Below are 18062 nucleotides of genomic sequence, written 5' to 3'. Positions count from 1 at the left end.
TGACCCACCACTGGGCTCTGCGCCCCACAGATGTGGGCTTGGTCCACCCCAGGTCTCTGCTCCCGCTGAAGCACTCATCAGCCATCAGCCCAGGGCTGACTTCCCTGGTTGGTTCCTGTTTCCGCCCAGAATCATTTCTAGGAGAGCCCCTAAGAACTGCACTTTCACTCCCTATAGTTCTTTAAATGTTCAGTGCTCAGGACTTAATTCCTGGCTCTGCACGCCTGGCAGGGCTCAGGGGACCCCTGTGTGAGGTGCCGGGGATCAAATCCAGGTTTGCCATGCGCAAGGCAAGCTTCCTACTAGCTTCCTACTCCAGCCCCACGTATATACATCTCTTGACATAAACAAATGTATATCTCTTGCAAAGAGGTCATATGTTTTTTTGACCTTTGTTTGTGAACTGCTCCTCTTGTAAATACACAGAAGTTTATAGAACCATTGTAAAATAAAGTCCACAATTAAGTGCCAAGAATACAAACAGGATATAAACCAAGTATTTCCAAAAATGTATATTAAAGGAAAAAAAAAAGTCAATCATTCCAACTGCTGAGTGGGGCAGAAAAGTATTATTTAGGGGTGGCATATTTTTTCTTCTCTATAGCTGGTAATAAGGAAGAAAAAATGAAATTGACATTAAAAGAAAACCACAAGAACAAAAATGCTCAAAAATGATAAGCCACAAAGAAGAAATTTAGTCAATAAATTCTTCAAACTTCAAATGGTAATAAATGTAAAAGTTGAGCTACCTATTAAGTTAGGAATTGTTGGAAATATGACTCACCATCGGCGAAGAATGTTATTCAGAATAGGCTTAACCATTCTGAGGATTAATTTTATAGTATATACTAGGAACTTTCAAAACACGGCAATTCCATTTTGAAGAATTCCACTTTCAGAGTAATGGGATGTCTCAAAGTTTGTTAAATGGTCCTTAAATTCCAGGCCATGTTTTGTGAATGCAAATAAAGATAAATGGCTATTTGGGGTTTGCATGGGAAAAAAAAAAAAAAGAATTCCACTTTCAGACCTGGAGTCACAGTACAGCAGGTAGGGTGCTTGCCTTGCATGTGACCAACCCAGGTTTGAAGCCCAGCCGTGTGGTGAGTTTGGAGCAGGGACCCTGAGAGTGAGCCCCAGAGCGACCCTCCTCAACAATGTGAGGGATGAATCACACACTTCCTCACCCTGAAAACGGATCTAAAGCTCCCCAACAGGGTGCTGGGAGCCTTTGCTCCCGGGAGTCATGCGTACGCCTCAGGGCCCAGACTCTTGCTCTCTTTCCTAAGCAGAGATGTTCCTGGCTCTGTGCTCCTGGGTAACTCCTGGAGGGGCTTAGGGGACAAGAGGTGATGCCCACAGATCAAACTGGGGTCAATCACCTGCAAGGCAAGCACCCCCCACCCCCACCCCCGCACTATCTCTTTGACCCTGTATTTGGCTAAAGACAAAGAATTTTCCTCCGAAATGGGGTTGAGTGTGGCCGGGGCCTCCCCTGCCCGGGGCCCTGGAGCATGCAATGGGCTGAAGTCCTCTGGCTGGTTAACCAGTAGCCAGGGCAGCTGCCCACGCCTGACCCCTGGGCCAGTCTCCCTAATCAATGCTGCTGCCAGGGGTCCCCAAGCACAGTATAAAAATGGCCAAAATGGGGGGCTGGAGCGATAGCACAGCAGGTAGGGAGTTTGCCTTGCATGCGACCGACCCGGGTTGGATTCCCAGCATCCCATATGGTCCCCTGAGCACCGCCAGGAGTGATTCCTGAGTGCATGAGCCAGAAGTAACCCCTGTGCATCTCCAGGTGTGACCCAAAAACAAAAACAAAAAAAAATCGCCCAAATGGCCCAAATGGCCCCACTGCTGTCCCTGAGTCACCGGGATCCTCGGGACCCCTGAGTAATGAGACCCGGCCAGGACCACCTCTCTGGGGAGTCTTTGATCTATAGCTAGGTGCCATGATGCCTTAGATTCTGGGGGACCCCTGAGTCTCAATGTGGTCACTGGCGAACTCAGAGAGTGGCGCTTTGGGGGGCCTTGACCCACTGCCACAGCACAGCTCACTCTCTGGAAATGTCATTCCGTGAGAGTGTCCCACCCGTCCCTTGAGAGGCCCCTTGGACGTAGGGCTGTCTCACTTTTCTGCACTGGCCCGGCTCTTTCATGCCCAAAGGCTGCAACTGAAGTTCTCCCTCATGCCCCTCGCCGGGCAGGCGAACTAACATTTCCAAGGGCCTACTGTGTGCCAAGCTAAGCTTTATTTCGTGTTGATCGTTCTGCTGTTGGTTGTCTTTTTAAATAATTCCAGGAATCCAGGATCCCACGCATGCAAGGCAAGGGGGGGTGCTTTGCAAAGCCCTGGCCTGAGTAATGTGTTAAGGGTTGTGGTTTTAGGGCACCACAGCACTTAGTACAATAATCCAGAAGGTAAGGAAACAATCCTAATGCCCAGCTATGGATGAATGGATCAAGATGTTGTGGGATATACACATAATGGAATACTATGCAGCCCTGATAAAAAACAAAATCATGCCATTTGCCGCAACAGGCATGGAATCAGAGCATCCTATGCTGAGTGAAGTCCGTCAGAAGGAAAGGGATAGATACAGAAGGATCACTCTCATATGTGGGACTTAAAAGATACACTGAGATGTAGCAACAAAGGGCCAAGGGTAATGCAGAGGGAGCACTGATGCTCAGAGCTGAGTTTGCAGGCTGAGAGGGAGGGGCACTGGGGTCTTGGGGGAGGGAGGCCATGGCAGTTGTGGGCGTGCTGTTGGAACGATGCACACAAAAAATCACCATCAACAACACAGTGTGAATCACAGCACCTCAGTCAATTAAAAACATTTTAAGGGGCTGGAGCGATAGCACAGCGGGTAGGGCATTTGCCTTGCACGCGGCCGACCCGGGTTCAAATCCCAGCATCCCATATGGTCCCCTGAGCACGGCCAGGGGTAATTCCTGAGTGCAGAGCCAGGAGTAACCCCTGTGCATCGCCGGGTGTGACCCAAAAAGCAAAAAAAAAAAAAAAAAGAACATTTTAAGAACTAAAATAGATCGAGGTTAGAGTTGCGCTGGGTGAGAGAGAGAGCTAGGACGGGGTTAAGGTGCACGCGAAGCATGGCCAGGGCCCTGGGTCCATCTCAGGCTCTCTCAGCACCAGCAGGGGTCATGATGGTGGCCCTCAAGCATCACCGGGGTGGCCCCAGGATGCCCCAGCAGCATGGCCCCGGGCAGAGCCGCATCCTCTGGCCTCCACATTGCAGGTTCACACCCCGGAGGTCGAGGGTCTCCAGGAGAGGCCCCCGGGTCCTGGGAGCACCACTTGGGAGGACTCACAAATAAATCTAAGCTAAATTTTCCTAAAGCTTCAGCCCTCTGAGAGGCACTACTGCCTCCACCCCCACTTCTCAGAGGAGGAAACTGAGGCTGTGGATACCCAGGACGCTGGTGTAGGGAGGCCTGCCTGGTATGACCGGGGGAAGCAGCAGAGTGGCTGAGCCTGGTGGTCCCAAATGCCACTGCCTGTGACTCTTAGATGCTCCCTGGGCCTCATTCCTGCTCCCGGGGCCTCAGCAGTCTGCCTTCTAGAACAAAGGAGACGGACCGAGGAGGGCCGTGGAGAGGCGAGCAGGGTGCTGTGTGCGGGGGGACCTGGGAGCCCATGGCGGCTGCTGTGACGGCGGGTGAAACGCGGACCCAGCGGGGCCACGTGCTGAGTAGAGGTGGGATTGAGACGATGGCTCCACCCATCTGTGTCCTCTCATTATAAAAAAGTTTAATTTGGGAGAGGATTGGCACACTCTGTAGTGCTCAGGGACTACTCCTGGCTCTGTGCTCAGGGATCACTCCTGGTAGACTTGGGGCAGGCAAGATATGGGGTGCTGAGGATCAACCCTGGCTCGGCCCCGTGAAAAGCAAAACCTGCAGTCCTACCGACTCGAGCCTCGAGAAATGTCAGTGTGTGTGAGGTGACCTCTGAGCACTGCCAGGCTTGCCTGGGTACCCCCTGGCACCACATGGCCTGAGCACCACATCCTCGCATTGAACCCCTGGCCTGGTGGGAGAGAATTGCAGGGGGGCGGCCCACCACCCAGTTACAGTGACACACTAAAGTCCATTTTACTATTCCTTTTAGCTGTTGTTGTTGTTGTTTGCGGGGTGTCACACCCAACTGTGTTCAGGGCTTACTCCTGGTGCTACACTCAGAAATCCCTCCTGGAGGGGCTCCGGGGACCCTAAGGGATGCCGGGGACCGAACCCGTGTCAACCACATGCAAGGCAAGTGTCCTACCCTCTGCGCTATTGCTCCAGCCCGACTCCATCTTGGTTTTTTTGTGTGTGTTTTATTTAAGATCATTTGTTTAATTTTTATTTTTTACTTATTTATTTATTTATTTTTGCTTTTTGGGTCACACCTGGCAATGCACAGGGGTTACTCCTGGCTCTGCACTCAGGAATTACTCCTGGCGGTGCTTAGGGGACCATATGGGATGCTGGGAATCGAACCCGGGTCGGCCGTGTGCAAGGCAAACGCCCTACCTGCTGTGCTATCGCTCCAGCCCCTCCCCATCACTCAGCACATTTTAGAAGCGCTAAATTACCCCTGAGCACCACCAGGGGTAATTCCTGAGTGCAGAGCCAGGAGTAACCCCTGTGCATCACCAGGTGTGACCCAAAAAGCAAAAAAATAAATAAAAATAAAATGTGCTGAGTGGGAAGCAGAGTCACACACTCAGGTCACATCAAGACACCAAGGGAGGTCCCCTGTGTGGGACCCTCAGCGGGACAGAGACCACCCGCTACTCCCGCCAGAAGAACCCAAACAGACCCCTGCCCTCGCCTGAGCCCAGACAGGCTGGTTGCATCCCCGGGGGTGATGGGATGGAGAGGTGACGGGATGGGGACGCTGGGTCCTGACTTGAGGTCATCACTTGAGGGGGTCAGGGACTCCGGGAGCCGAGCATGGGGCCCCTGCATCGGCCCATGCTGTGGACCATAAAGCACTTCATCAAAAGCGTGTGAGCCCCCCGTGTCTGACCTGGCAATGACTCCTGAGGGCTGGGGAAAGAGAAGGAATGGGAGGTGGCAGAGGACACGTGTCCGGTTAGGGGTCTCCGGGTCAGACCCCCGGGCACGGCCGCCTCTTTGCTTGGCTTGTCTCTTCGAGCCTCCCTCAGCATGCCCAGCCCACCCCAGTGGGACGCATCCTCCCCCTGCCCCTCCCCAGGGTGCCCGTCAGACCCCCGCATACTCTCCCCGCACACTCTCCCTGGCCCTTCAGCCCAGGTCAGCCCAGTCCAGTGCTTGCCACCCCACAGCCCCTCCAGGTCCACCGCCCTGCTCTGCCTCAGCCTGACCACCACCAGCTCCTGCCCACGACAGGCTCAGCAGTGCCCCCCGCTTCATTCCTGCACCCAGTGGGACCTCCTGAAAGTCCAGAGGGACCCCAACACCCCCCTCATTCCCACGGCCTTTCTCACCAGCCGCAGCAGCCAGCAGAGACCAGCAGGACACCGTGTCCCTCGTCTTTCCAGACGCGGCCCCTCACCTCCTGATCTTTAAGCCGCCCTCTGGTCTCTTTCTGGTCACATGACTTCCCTCTCCTGGATGCCAGGATGCCCCGTTCTGGGCTCCCGGCGCCCCGTCTGCCTTTCGGACACCCTCGAGTCTCTCGTCCCGCACCCTGCACAGTGAGCCCTGGTCTCCTGGACGCTTGGACCCTGTACGGGCCAGCCAACAGTCACAGTCCAGAGCTGGGACTGAGGGGCCAGCGAGGCAGGGCAGGGGGCAGGGCCCTTGCCTGACACGAGGTGGGCCTGGGCTTGATCCCCGGCATCCCATGGGGTCCCCTGAGAAGAGGCTTGTCTCTTCTGGGACCTCCAAAGGGACAAGGCCATGCCCGGGGGGTGCCAGGTGTAAGCCCTGAGCACTGCCAGGGATGATGATACACACACACACACACACACACACACACACACACACAGAGCTGGGACAGAGCACTCTTTGTTCCTGCCCTGGACCTAGGACTCTGCTGGCCTTCTCTGGGCCCAGCTCTCCTAGGCCGGGTGGTCATTGGAGGGGCTTTAAGACCTGCAGGAGCAAATCCAGAGCCAGGACACCCGCCCAGTGAGGGCGAGACTTGACCAAGGACCCAGGTACCCTCTCCTGCCCTCTCCCTCAGCCAGCCTGCCTCTCCCGGCTTCTGTGAGCCACGCCATGTGGTCCAAACAGCTGCCAGGACACACGGACCCCGACTTACTCTCCCCCGCCCCAGGACTCTTGACAACTCACCTTGTGTGTGTGGCGAGCATCCTCCGGGCTTCCCTGGACGGTTCTCGGGGCTTCTCTGCCCTCTCACTTCCAACCTTGGCGGCTGAGGTGCTGCTGTTCTGCCCAGTCCTCTGCCCCAAACCCCAGAGGAAAGGCAAACACCCCGTCAAATATTTACCAGGGAAGCCAAAGCCCGCGGTAGGCACTTCCGCCTTTCTCCACGTGGGCTCAAAGCAGGCGCCTCCCTCCCTCTCCCTGCCCACCAGGCTCTCCTGTCTGCCTTCGGGTCTCTCAGAGCCCAGTGGCTGAGGCCTCCTCCTGGACTGGCTGTAAATAATTATTACAGGCAATAAACTGAGGCTCTACAGCCGTACACGAGGAAAGCGGGGAACACGGCTCCCCTGCGCTGGGAAGCAGTCCCCCAGCTTGCTGGGAGGAGCAGCTGAAGATAACTTTCAGCCCAACCCCCCCACCCACCCAGGGGACCTCAACTGGCTGACCTCCTGCTCCCCTTCTCTATACATTTTGTCATTGGGCCTCACCTGATGGTGCTCAGGGCGTACCCCTGGCTCTGTGCTCAGGGATCACGCCTGGCGGGACTTAAGGGATCCCATGACCACAGGGGCCAAATCCCGGTCAGCCATGTGCAAGACAAGCGCCCTCCCCTCTGTCTCTCTGTCTCTCTGTCTCTCTGTCTCTCTCTCTCTCTCTCTCTCTCTCTCTCTCTCTCTCTGGCCCCTGCTCCCCTTCCAGAGTGAGTCTGTGCTGGGACCGCAGCCAGAGGGGCCATACTCCCCAGCTAACTCGCGCCAGCCCCGGCTTCTGGAGGTAAGAGACTCACCAAAGGAATGTGAGCGGAGGTGAGAGGAGTGACTGGTGCCAGGGCACTTCGGGGGGGGATGTGTCATTTCTACTTCCTGCTTCCCCCTGTTGGTGGGACTGAAAGGCCCAGGAGGAAGCGGAGTCACAAGATGGAACGAGCAAAGAGCGAGAGTCCCGGAGGCACCCTGGAGGAAGCCGCCGTGCGGGCCCACTGGCTTCTCACACGCCGGGGTCACAACTTCCACCCAACAGACGGTCATTCCGTCCCAAAGCCCAGAGATATCAGATGCTTTACTGAGTACTGCAGGCGAGTGACGGAAGGGGCCAGAGCCCCGTGGCACCCTGGGGCGGCTTTCTGGGTTTTTTTGGGGACTGTGAGGAGGAGAAGGTTGGAAGCGTGTCTGGACTCGAGCCCTCTGCTCAGCGGGGCACAGGGGCGACAGAATGGAAGCAGGTGCACCCATCACAAAGTCTGGGCCTGCTTCCCAGTGGGAGGGAGGTCAGCCTCCGTTCCGTGCACAAACAGCTTAATTATTAAATTTGGGAACAAAGGAACCAGATGTCTCAATGACCTCATGCGATTTCTTTGTTATACTGATGGCTTCTTGGGTTAAGCAAGACCTTCGACTAATGACAATCTTTCTCTTTCTTGAAAAAAAAAAAAAGAGAAAAGAAAAAAGAAACTAGAGTCACTTCTGATCTGGTCCCTTCCATGTCGCAAACAGGGCTGGCTCCCCCTGCTGGCGGGCTCTGGGAATTCTCCCACCAGCTATTAGTGCTGTGACTGATCTCTAGATAAATCCAGCTTGTGGGGGGAGGGGGGGGCGGGGTGGAGCTCTTAGGTACCACCTGTGTCCCCCCCCCATCCCCACTCTCACGCCCCCAGCCTCACTCCTTCATGTGTGACACAGATATTCACAAAGTTCCTTGTATGCAAGAAGGGACAGATGCCACAAGGACACATCTGGGGTCCTCTTGTGGGGGTGGGTTAGGGGAGCAAGACCCCCGCCTTGCACAAAGTCCTCCCTCGGGAGGGATTCATCGCAGATGGACTGATGACCGCACGCAAAGTGGTGCCGGGACAAGCGCTGGGACCGGGGCAGCTCAGCCCCCGCCTCTGCAGCCAGGCCCAGCTCCCATCACCCTGCCCACCCGCCCCGACATCATACCTGCCGCGCTACGTGGGGGAAGCACAGCTCTGAGCAGCAGGGTCCCGCCTGGAGACATTGCCCACCTCCCCTTCTGTCCCTGAGGGCACCCTGACCAGGGTTCTTAGGTTACAACCTGGGAGAAGGACGCGGACTGGGGGAACAATCCTTTTTAGAACCGCACTCCCTGAAGTGTCCACCAGGGGGCAATCTGCACAGTTGCGGGCCGCTCAGCCGGTTGGTTATAGCTGGGCCAGAGCTCCGGAACGGCAGAAAGGAAAAGAACATTCCAGAACACTCCATTAAAAACTTACCTCTGCTTCCAGCGAGGGGTAGGTGCTGACCCCCTCCACTTTACATTTTCTTGGGGAGGGGCAACATATGGGCCACACAGGATGATGCTTTTGGGAGAACACAGTGGCAAGGCAAGCCCCTTAGCCCCGGAACTGTTTCTCGGGACCCCCTCTCCAATTTAAAAGTGTCAGTGAGAGAGGACTGTGGGTGATTCACCATAATTACCAGGAAAAGTGGCCTGCAATGGGGGGCCTCAGTCCTCATCTCCCCAAGAGATGGTCGCTCAGGAGACCCACGTTGGGAATGTGACCATTAAATCCATTGTCCTCATCGTCATCCCGTTGTTCATCAATTTGCTCGAGCGGGCACCAGTAATGTCTCCATTGTGAGACTTGTTGTTACTGTTTTTGGCATATCCAATACACCACAATTAGCTTGCCAGGCTCTGCCGTGCGGGCAGGATACTCTCGGTAGCTTGCTGGACTCTCCAAGAGGGACAAAGGGTCAGCCGCGTGCAAGACAAAAGCCCTACCCGCTCTGTGCCAGAGAGATAGCACAGTGGATAGGTGCTTGCCTTGCATGGGCAGATACAGACTCAGGGGCTGGAGCGATAGCACAGAGAGAAGGGCATTTGCCTTGCACTCGGCCAACCCGGGTTCAATTCCCAGCATCCCATATGGTCCCCTGAGTACGGCCAGGAGTAATTCCTGAGTGCAGAGCCAGGAGTAACCCCTGAGCATCACCTGGTGTGACCCAATAAAGCAAAAATAAATAAATAAATATATAAAAATAAATAAAAACAGCCCCCCAAAAAACCCCAAAAAACAAAAAGTAAAAAAAAAAAACAGATACAAGTTCAGTTTCTGACACCCCTTATGTTCCCTGGTTCCCTGAGCCCTGCCAGGAGTGACCTCTGAGCACGGAGTCAGGAGTAAACCCTGAGCACAGCCAGGTGTGGCTGTCAAACAAACTAAACTTTCAAGAAAGGAAAAAATAGAAAGGATTACTGGATGCTCCGGGAGCTATCAGGAGAGGGCAGCAGCCACCTGAAATACACTTTTCGGGGTGTCTGTGTCATCCTGGAGAAAGCACAGGGTCCGCTGACAGGACAGAGGGCATGACTGGCCCTGACACAGCTGCAGCTGGGAAGGACGCCCACCAGCACAGGCCAAGGGGCAGCTTCAAAGACAGGGAGCTGGCGGTCTGCTTTTATGCCCAGTGAGGTAGTGACATGGCTTATACATATTCTAGTAGCTCTCCAGGAAACTCATACATATTCATGAGGTAATACAGCACAGTCAATGAGGAACATATGAAGAACATACATTGCATGCACGGAACGTGGTTCAGAAAAGTCATGGGTGAAGAGTTTAGTACGATAACAAAGGCCAGGAGACTAGAGGTTGAAATGGGCTCTGCTGCGCAGTCTCTGATGTCCAGTATTGTCCAGCCAGCGTCCTGGGTCCTTACAGGAGGTTCCATGTGGCCAGATCAGAGCCAAAGGGGATGCGACGAGGCAGCTTCTCCCTTGGAGAGGTTGTCACTCTCCAAACCAGAGGCCCTAGCCCAGCCCGTTTTAGCTTTTCTTGAACCCCAGAAAGTCCTGCTAAGTTTTGAGGGGGAAAAAAGAGATGGGGCAAAGTTGAAAACAAAACAAAAGCCTTGACAGCAGATTTGTGGGAGAATTCGCTGAATCAAAGCTCTAGGAGAAGGTGCTGAGGGAAACAGGATGCTGGCAAAGAGGTGCAGGGCAGCTCTGCTCCTGAGCTAGGGACCTGAGCCCAGGCCAAGCCTCGTTCCATCCGGGCTCACATATGGCAGGACCCGAGACAGGCCCTGGAGACAGGCCTGGCCTGGTGTCAGAATGGGACCGGAAGGCGCGTTAGACGCATCGCCGACGGGGCTTCCTCTCACAGCTCTGAGCGCACCTGCAGAGTTATCTGTGCAGTCCTGTCCCTGGGGCATGCCTGAAAAAGGGATGGCTCGCGTATCCTACTTTCCCTGGTCCTGAGTTTGTGCCAGGAACAAGGAGCCTGTTGAGCTGGAGACTTAGGATAGTCCCCTCTGGGCTACACAACGGAGGGCTTTGGGGTCCAGGGCAATAGTACAGAGGGACGATAGGGAGTTTGCCTTGCACAAGGCTGGCCCAGATTTGATCCCCAGTACCCTGTACGGTCCCCCAAGCACTGCCTGGAGTAATTCCTGAGTGTAGAGCCAGAAGTAACCCCTGAGCTGCAATGTGGCTCCAAAACAAAAACAACCAACCAACAACAACAATGACAACAAAATGGAGGGCTTTTGCTATTTAATACTCATTACACATTGCATTTGTGTGTGTGTGTGTGTGTGTGTGTGTGTGTGTGTGTGTGTGTGTGTGTGTAGTGCTGGTGCTCAAACCCAAGGCTTCTCACATGCAGGACAAGTGCTCTGCCATTGAGCTATGCTCCTATCTTTGGTTTACTCAGTGTGTGTGTGTGTGTGTGTGTGTGTGTGTGTGTGTGTGTGTGTGTAGTGCTGGTGTTCAAACCCAAGGCTTCTCACATGCAGGACAAGTGCTCTGCCATCGAGCTATGCTCCTATCTTTGGTTTACTCAGTGTGTGTGTGTGTGTGTGTGTGTGTGTGTGTGTGTGTGTGTGTTGGGAAACACCCAGTGGTGCTCAGGAGCTAATCCCACCTCTGTGCTTGGGGGCCCAGACAGTGCCAGGGCCTCCTGACAGAGCATGACGCTGCCCACTGAACTCTCTTTCCAGCCCCTGCATGGGACTTTATCTGACCCTCTTCTCTTGCTCTCATTTTGGCTGGTCCAAAATGTCCCTGTTGCCTGTTGCTGTGTTGCTTCCCCGGCAGGAACGCCCTGGAACCTGCAGCAGGTAGCAGGAAGGTGCAGCTGTGAGAGTCCAGGCCTGAGACCCCGTCCCCAGCGTGCTTTGGTTCTGGACAGGTTCCCTACCTTTGTCAGCACTGCGTGAGGGTCTCTAAGGACATCAGCGTCCCCCTGCTCAAGCCTAACTCCAGCTCCAGCAAGATGCAGCAAGGTGAGGGGGCCTCCTCCCCCGCCCCCCGCCTCCTACAGGGAGCCTTGGGACAGATCATCTTTCCCTGTGGGCCCAGCCTCTCCTGGGAAGGGACACAAAGCCCCTCCACAGAGCCTTTGAGGGGAGCCACAAAGCGAAGGGCGGGGGGCGGGAGTGCGGACTTTCCAGGCTGCGCTGTTTTCTAAGAAAATGAATTCTGCTTCCGGCAAGGTGATCTGGTTCAATTATTTATGAGAACGCTGGTGGCAACTGTTTCAGCTGTCCTGATGGGGAGGGACGCTCCCAGGGGCTACGACTCGGCCCTTTCTCTGGTAATGACCCACATCATGCACCCTGAACTAATGGCAGATGCTGGGTTTTCATGGCTGACACTCTACTCAGGACCTGTGCGTGAGAGGACGGTGAGTGTGTGTGTGTGTGTGTGTGTGTGTGTGCAAGAGCGCAGGGGAATGTGTGTGAGAGTGTGTGAGTGTGTGAGTGTGTGAGAGTGTGTATGTGAGAAGACACACATGAGTGTATGTGAATGTGTGTGAGTGTGTGAGAGGACATGTGTGTGAGAGTATGTGAGTGTGAGTGTGTGTGAGTGTGTATGTGAGAAGACACACATGAGTGTATGTGAATGTGAGTGTGTGAGAGGACATGTGTGTGAGAGTATGTGAGTGTGAGTATGTGTGAGTGTGTATGTGAGAAGACACACATGAGTGTATGTGAATGTGTGTGAGTGTGTGAGAGGACATGTGTGTGAGAATATGTGAGTGTGAGTGTATGTGAGTGTGTGAGAGGACATGGGAATGTGTGTGAGTAGAGGTGTGAGTATGTGAGTGTGTGACAGTATGTCTGTGAGAAGACAGGTGAGTGTGTGTGAGAGTATGTGAATGTGTGTGAGTGTGTGAGAGGACATGTGTGTGAGAGTATGTGAGTGTATGTGTGAGAGGACAGGTGAGTATGTGTGAGAGTATGTAAGTGTGTTTAAGTGTGTAATTGTGTGAGGGCAGGTAAATGTGTGAGAGTATGTGAATGTGAGTGTGTGTGTGAGAGGACCAGGTATGTGTCAGTATGTAAGTGTGTTTGAATGTGTGTGTGAGGACATGTGAGTGTGTGATAGTATCCAAGTGTGTGTGATGGTGTCTGAGTGTGTGTGAGAGTGTGTGAGGATGAGCATGAGTCTGAGAGTGTGTGAGGATGAGCATGAGTCTGAGTGTGTGTGTTTGTGTGTGTGTGTGTGTGTATGTAAACTACAGAAATGAAGAGTATGGTAGCAGGCATTAAAAAGCTCAATAGGGGGCTGGAGTGATAGCACAGCGGGGAGGGCATTTGCCTTGCACACGGCCGACCCAGGTTCAATTCCCAGCATCCCATATGGTCCCCTGAGCACCGCCAGGAGTAACCCCTGTGCAGAGCCACATAGAACCTAAAAAGCAAAAAATTAAAATTAGAAATTAAAAATTAAAAGCTCAGTTCTTCTTGGGCAAACAAGTGGCCCAGCCACACAATTTATCTCAAAAAGGTGCTACTCCACCAAACTGACAAAGGACCCACAGGTCCTGGGGAAAACTCCAAATTTCACGGTACCAACAGCCTAGTAGGAGCACGGCAAATGGGAACGTTGTGTAGAAGCCCGCCAAGCTCAAGGAGTGAGAACAGCCCCAGAGCAGGCTCACCTAGCACCAACCCACTCAGCAAACCCTCAGACAGTGGTGCTCATAACACCGTCTGAGATATATGATGTAGCAAGACATCTAAAGAAAATTATTTTATGCCTGTGAAGGGGCAGGTATGGGCAGTGGGTGCAAACTGGGGACGTTGGTGGGGTGAGGTCACGCTGGTGTGGGATTGGTGTTGGGACACTGTATGCCCGACACAACTGTATTGGGAACAACTTGGTAAATCATGGTGTTTAAATAAAGGTTCAAACAACAAAAAGCATTGCTTTGTTTTGGTTTTTGGAGGGGCGATACCCAGTGGTGGTCAGTGGCTCTTACACCTCTGTGCTCGGGGGGTTGCTCCGGGACCATGCATTGTACGTAAAAAACCAATTACACACACATATAATATATAAAAACACACACGTATATATAAAAACAGAAATGTGTGTGATTACTGTATATAAAACACAACTGTTTGGGGGCAGGGGGACAGAGTTGCCAGAGTCACACCTGGCTCTGCTCGGGGCTTACTTTTGGCTCTGCTCTCAGGAATCACTCCTGGTGGGATTCAGGGGGCCATAGAGCCCTACCTGCTGTCCTGTCGCTCCCTCCCCACCACAGTTCTATTTTGTCATTGCCAGCGCCGCCAACCCTGCCGCTACAAGAAATCAATGTGTTATTTGCATCAATTCTGAGTAATGTGATTAGGACTGATTTCCAGGTGCTCTGAGTGTGACCTCTGTGTGCGGGCTGCTTCCTGGGTCCGCTCCTAGGACTCGCTGATTTATCACTCGGGATCTAATTTGGTGGTCAGGGAGGAACGCCACACGTTGCCACTCGGGGCGCAGAGCACCGGGGGCTCGCACTTGGATGTGGTGTAATTACCCCGGGCAGCACCGGTGCCCATGTATTCACATAAAGAACAGTTAAGGAGGCAGCGTGGAAGCAGATCTCGAGCAGCTGCACCATCAGGGCTCAGAGAACAAAGGGACGGATGGGATATTTATTTATTGACCAGAGAAGTTCCTTTTAAAAGAAAAGAAAAAAAAAAAATATATATATATATAAACACTGTGATTTACAAACTCATTTGTAATCAATAGGGTTTCTGGCACCCAATGTCCCCATCATTCTGTGGTACCCACCCGCCTACCTGTGCAGGCCAGGCCCAGCCCTGCTTCCTGCTCACCTGTCCTGCTCCTCCAGCTGCTCATCCTCCAAAGCTCGGCTTTGCAGAGTTCCACTTCTCACCATGTTCCCTCCCTGTCCTCCCACATTGATATCTGCCCCCTTTGAACTATCCCCCCATATTCACAGGCCTCCTTGTCCTCTGCCCTGGAATGCCCACCCTCCCCTCCCCCCCAGGAGCCAGAGACAGGCCTCACAGTCAGGTTTGGGGGATGTTGGGGGGAATCTATAGGATGCAGGGACGGCACAATGAAGATGGAAACAGGATGAGCTAAGAGCCAGCCCTGCACCGCCGGGACCATCAGCGAGTCTGAGCCGACTCGGGATGTCCCTGAAAAGCAGCCTGGCCTCTGGCTTTCGAGTCTTGCTTTGATCCAGTCCTTGCCGTTAGAAGAATTTCCTTCACCTCATTACAGAAGTTTGGATTTCTGCACGTGCCCTCACCCCCGAGTTTATTAGTATGCAATGACACCAAGACCGACACTGACTAATCCCCTTTCACCAAGCTAGTATTTCTCAATCCTTTCGGAACAATGTCCCCTTCCCCCTTCTAACTTTATTTCTTTCCTGTGTGTCCCCAATCCTGCTGCTTCCCCCCCAGTCTCACGTTGTGGCCTCCATTTACTCAAATTTTACCTGTGGCCTCTTGGAATATCCTGAGGGTTAGGGGAAAAAAAGTATGACTGCAGGTTGGGGAAAAAAAAAAAAAGCAACCACCAAATAAAAAACAAATTTTTGTTTCAATTAATCTACCTCTCCTTTATTTGTTTGGATTTTTTTTTGGGGGGAATGGGGTATTGGTTTTTGGGTCCCACCCGGCGGTGCTCAGGGCTTACTCCTGGCTCTGAGGTCAGGGGTCTCTCCTGGCAGTGCTCCGGGGACCAGACACAGGTTGGCTGCAGGCAAGGCAAGCACCCTACCTGCCGTACAATCGCTCAGGCCCCTCCTTGCTCATTTTCAACACCCATATGAGTGATCCTTTATTGTCAGATGTGCCACTGTGTATGTACTTATTTGGGGGCCACACCTGATGGTGCTCAGGGGACCAAACCTGAGTCTCCCGCATGCAAAGAAGGAATTCCAGACATGTGCTATCTCTCTAGTGCCACCACAACTTATTTAATCACTGCCTATCAGAGGGTATCCAATATCATATTATTTCCAATGTTTAGCAGTCGTGAGCAATCTCAGAATAAAACCTTTCTACACTGTGATGATTTCCTTAAAAGAGATTTATAGAGAGCACCCAGAGCCAGAGGAGTTGAGCACTGTAAAACTCTACTCCCCAGCCTGGGGGATGGTTTACAGGGCTGAGCACAGGCGTGCCATGTGGGACCTTGGGTTTGATTCCTGACACTGCAACCTCCCTGGACACCGCCTGCTGTGTCACCCCACCTCTCACTCCCCAAAATACCTAAAAGGCTGTTCCAGGTAAAGTTGGCAGCCTCCTGGTGGAAGAGATCATATATCGTGGCAGCACTGGGTGCTCCACTAAAAATGATCCAAAAAGGCTTCCTTAGAGGAAAGTGTGTGAAAATGATTGCTTCTCACCTTGGCGTCATTAAGCCCCTACATAAGAGATCACTAACACGTTGTTACAGGTTGAGCTTTATCGGTTGCCTTCTACTTTATTCCCTATCAGATGTGGTGTACTATTCTTTGTATATCAGTGGCATAAAGTCTGAGATGTCACTCCAGGAATTCGACAATTTTTAAATAGGTGCTAGAGCTGGCATTAAATTTTTAACTGGATGGTGATTTGGGGGTCCAGAGGCATCTCTGCAGCATGCTGTTCTCTTCTGAGATTTATTTGTGAGTCTCTGGACCATGGCCATGAATGAACTTATACAACTCCCAGGGGCAGTTCATGGCATGACTGCCAGGCACCCGGAAGCACAGGGAGGTGGCGAGGCACCCATTCCCGACTCTGGGCAAACCTAGAGGTTTCAGTCACAACACCCACATACCTGTTGTTTCTTTTTTTTAGCACTGGCCCCCAATTTTAAAAAGACTTTTTTTTTGTTTATTTTTGTCAGATCACACCAGTGGTCTTAGGAGTTACTACTGGCTCTGCACTTAGGTATTACTCCTGGTGGTATGGAGGGACCCTAAGGGGCTGGATGCAAGTGCCCTACCCACTGGACTACTGCCCTGGTCCTTGTGCAGCTGAACTGTGAAGAGGCTAAAAGCTCGAAGTTAATTTTAAAGATCTGTGAGCCATGGAGATACAGCACAGAGGGTAGGACGCTTGCCTTCAATGCAGCTTGTCTCAGGGTCCATCCCCAGGATCCCCTATGGTTCCCTGAGCATAGTCAGGAGTGATCCTTGAGCACAGAGCCAGGAATAAGCCCTGAGCATGGCTGGGTGTGACCTAGAGACAAAACCCAACACAATAAAGCTATCCCCACCAACGCGGCTATTGACTGCCTTTATGGAGCTCCAAGAGGAAGGGGCAATGCAGCTGGGCTTCTTTCACTGTGCAAGATGCTGGCTTGGAGGAATGACAAGTGGGGAACAGCAACAGCGGAAAAACCGAGGGGACAATCACGTTTAGTCGTTCTCTGTGTGTTCGTGTTGAAAGCACAAGATCACACAACCACATCTGCTTCCATAGTCCTACAGAAGTCCCCCGAAACTTGGGGGGAAATGCACAATAACATGACAAGAGTCGCTTCATTCTAAACTGGGGTGGCCGCGGAATAAAGAAAGGGTGGAAGGGAAACACTTCCCAGCGTGAAACTCTGAAATCATCCAATAGTGATTCCCTCCACCCCCACTCCGCTCCCCCTTCAGAAAGTAAATCTAAGAAAATCGTTCCTTGGAGCTGGAGCAATAGCACAGTGAGTAGGGCATTTGCCTTGCACGTGGTCGACCGGGGTTCGATTCCCAGCATCCCATAAGGTCCTCCGAGTACCGCCAGGAGTAATTCCTGAGAGCGTGAGCCAGGAGTAACCCCTGAGTATCGCCAAGTGCGACCCAAAAATGAAAGAAAGAAAGAAAGAAAGAAAGAAAGAAAGAAAGAAAGAAAGAAAGAAAGGAAGGAAGGAAGGAAGGAAGGAAGGAAGGAAGGAAGGAAGGAAGGAAGGAAGGAAGGAAGGAAGAAAGAAAGAAAGAAAGAAAGAAAGAAAGAAAGAAAGAAAGAAAGAAAGAAAGAAAGAAAGAAAGAAAGAAAGAAAGAAAGAAAGAAAGAAAGAAAGAAAGAAAGAAAGAAAGAAAGAAAGAAAGAAAATCGTTCTGTGCAGAAGAAAAGAAATAGCGCATCCTTCCGGGAGGGTTGAGGAGCATCCTTAATCCTTAATCCGACCCCTCCTCCCGCCCAGAGGGCCCTCGGACAGGTGCTCTTTTCCTCCCGGGTGTCCGAGAGCCGCTGTGGGCCCCCGTCCTCCAGCGGGGGTCCACCCCGAGGGGCGCGGGCCGGGCCGGGCAGCCACGTGCGGGCGCCCCGCCGTGCGCCCTCGGCCAATCAGCGGCTGCGGGGCGGGCGGGCGGGGAGGCTGCGCCCGCGCGCGCGGGGAGCCCGGCTCGGAGCAGAAGCGGCGCTGCCGTCCCGGAGCCGGTCATGGTCCGCCTGCTGCTGCTGCTGCTGCTGCTGCCGCCGCCGTGGGCCGCGGCCCGCGCCGCCGCGCCGCGCCCCGCGTGCTCTCCGTGCCCGGCCGGG

The 18062-nt window shown here is 53.1% G+C and overlaps 1 protein-coding gene across 1 annotated transcript in view; it reads right to left on the bottom strand.

Moving 5' to 3' along the window:
- LOC101537894 (stimulated by retinoic acid gene 6 protein-like) overlaps nucleotides 1-7239 on the bottom strand; it is a 37035-nt gene extending 29796 nt beyond the window's left edge. Inside the window, exons 1-2 of the mRNA XM_055125149.1 lie at nucleotides 7112-7239; nucleotides 6292-6401 (exon numbers count right to left, since the gene is read on the bottom strand). Coding sequence (XP_054981124.1) covers nucleotides 6292-6311 — 20 coding nt within the window. The 5' untranslated portion in view covers nucleotides 6312-6401; nucleotides 7112-7239. The remainder of the gene's footprint in view (nucleotides 1-6291; nucleotides 6402-7111) is intronic.
- Between the last annotated feature and the right edge of the window lie 10823 nt (nucleotides 7240-18062).

The sequence above is a fragment of the Sorex araneus genome, chromosome 1 (genome assembly GCF_027595985.1).
Source record: "Sorex araneus isolate mSorAra2 chromosome 1, mSorAra2.pri, whole genome shotgun sequence".
NCBI classification, from domain to species: Eukaryota; Metazoa; Chordata; class Mammalia; order Eulipotyphla; family Soricidae; genus Sorex; species Sorex araneus.
This window is presented reverse-complemented; position numbering and strand designations above follow the sequence as displayed.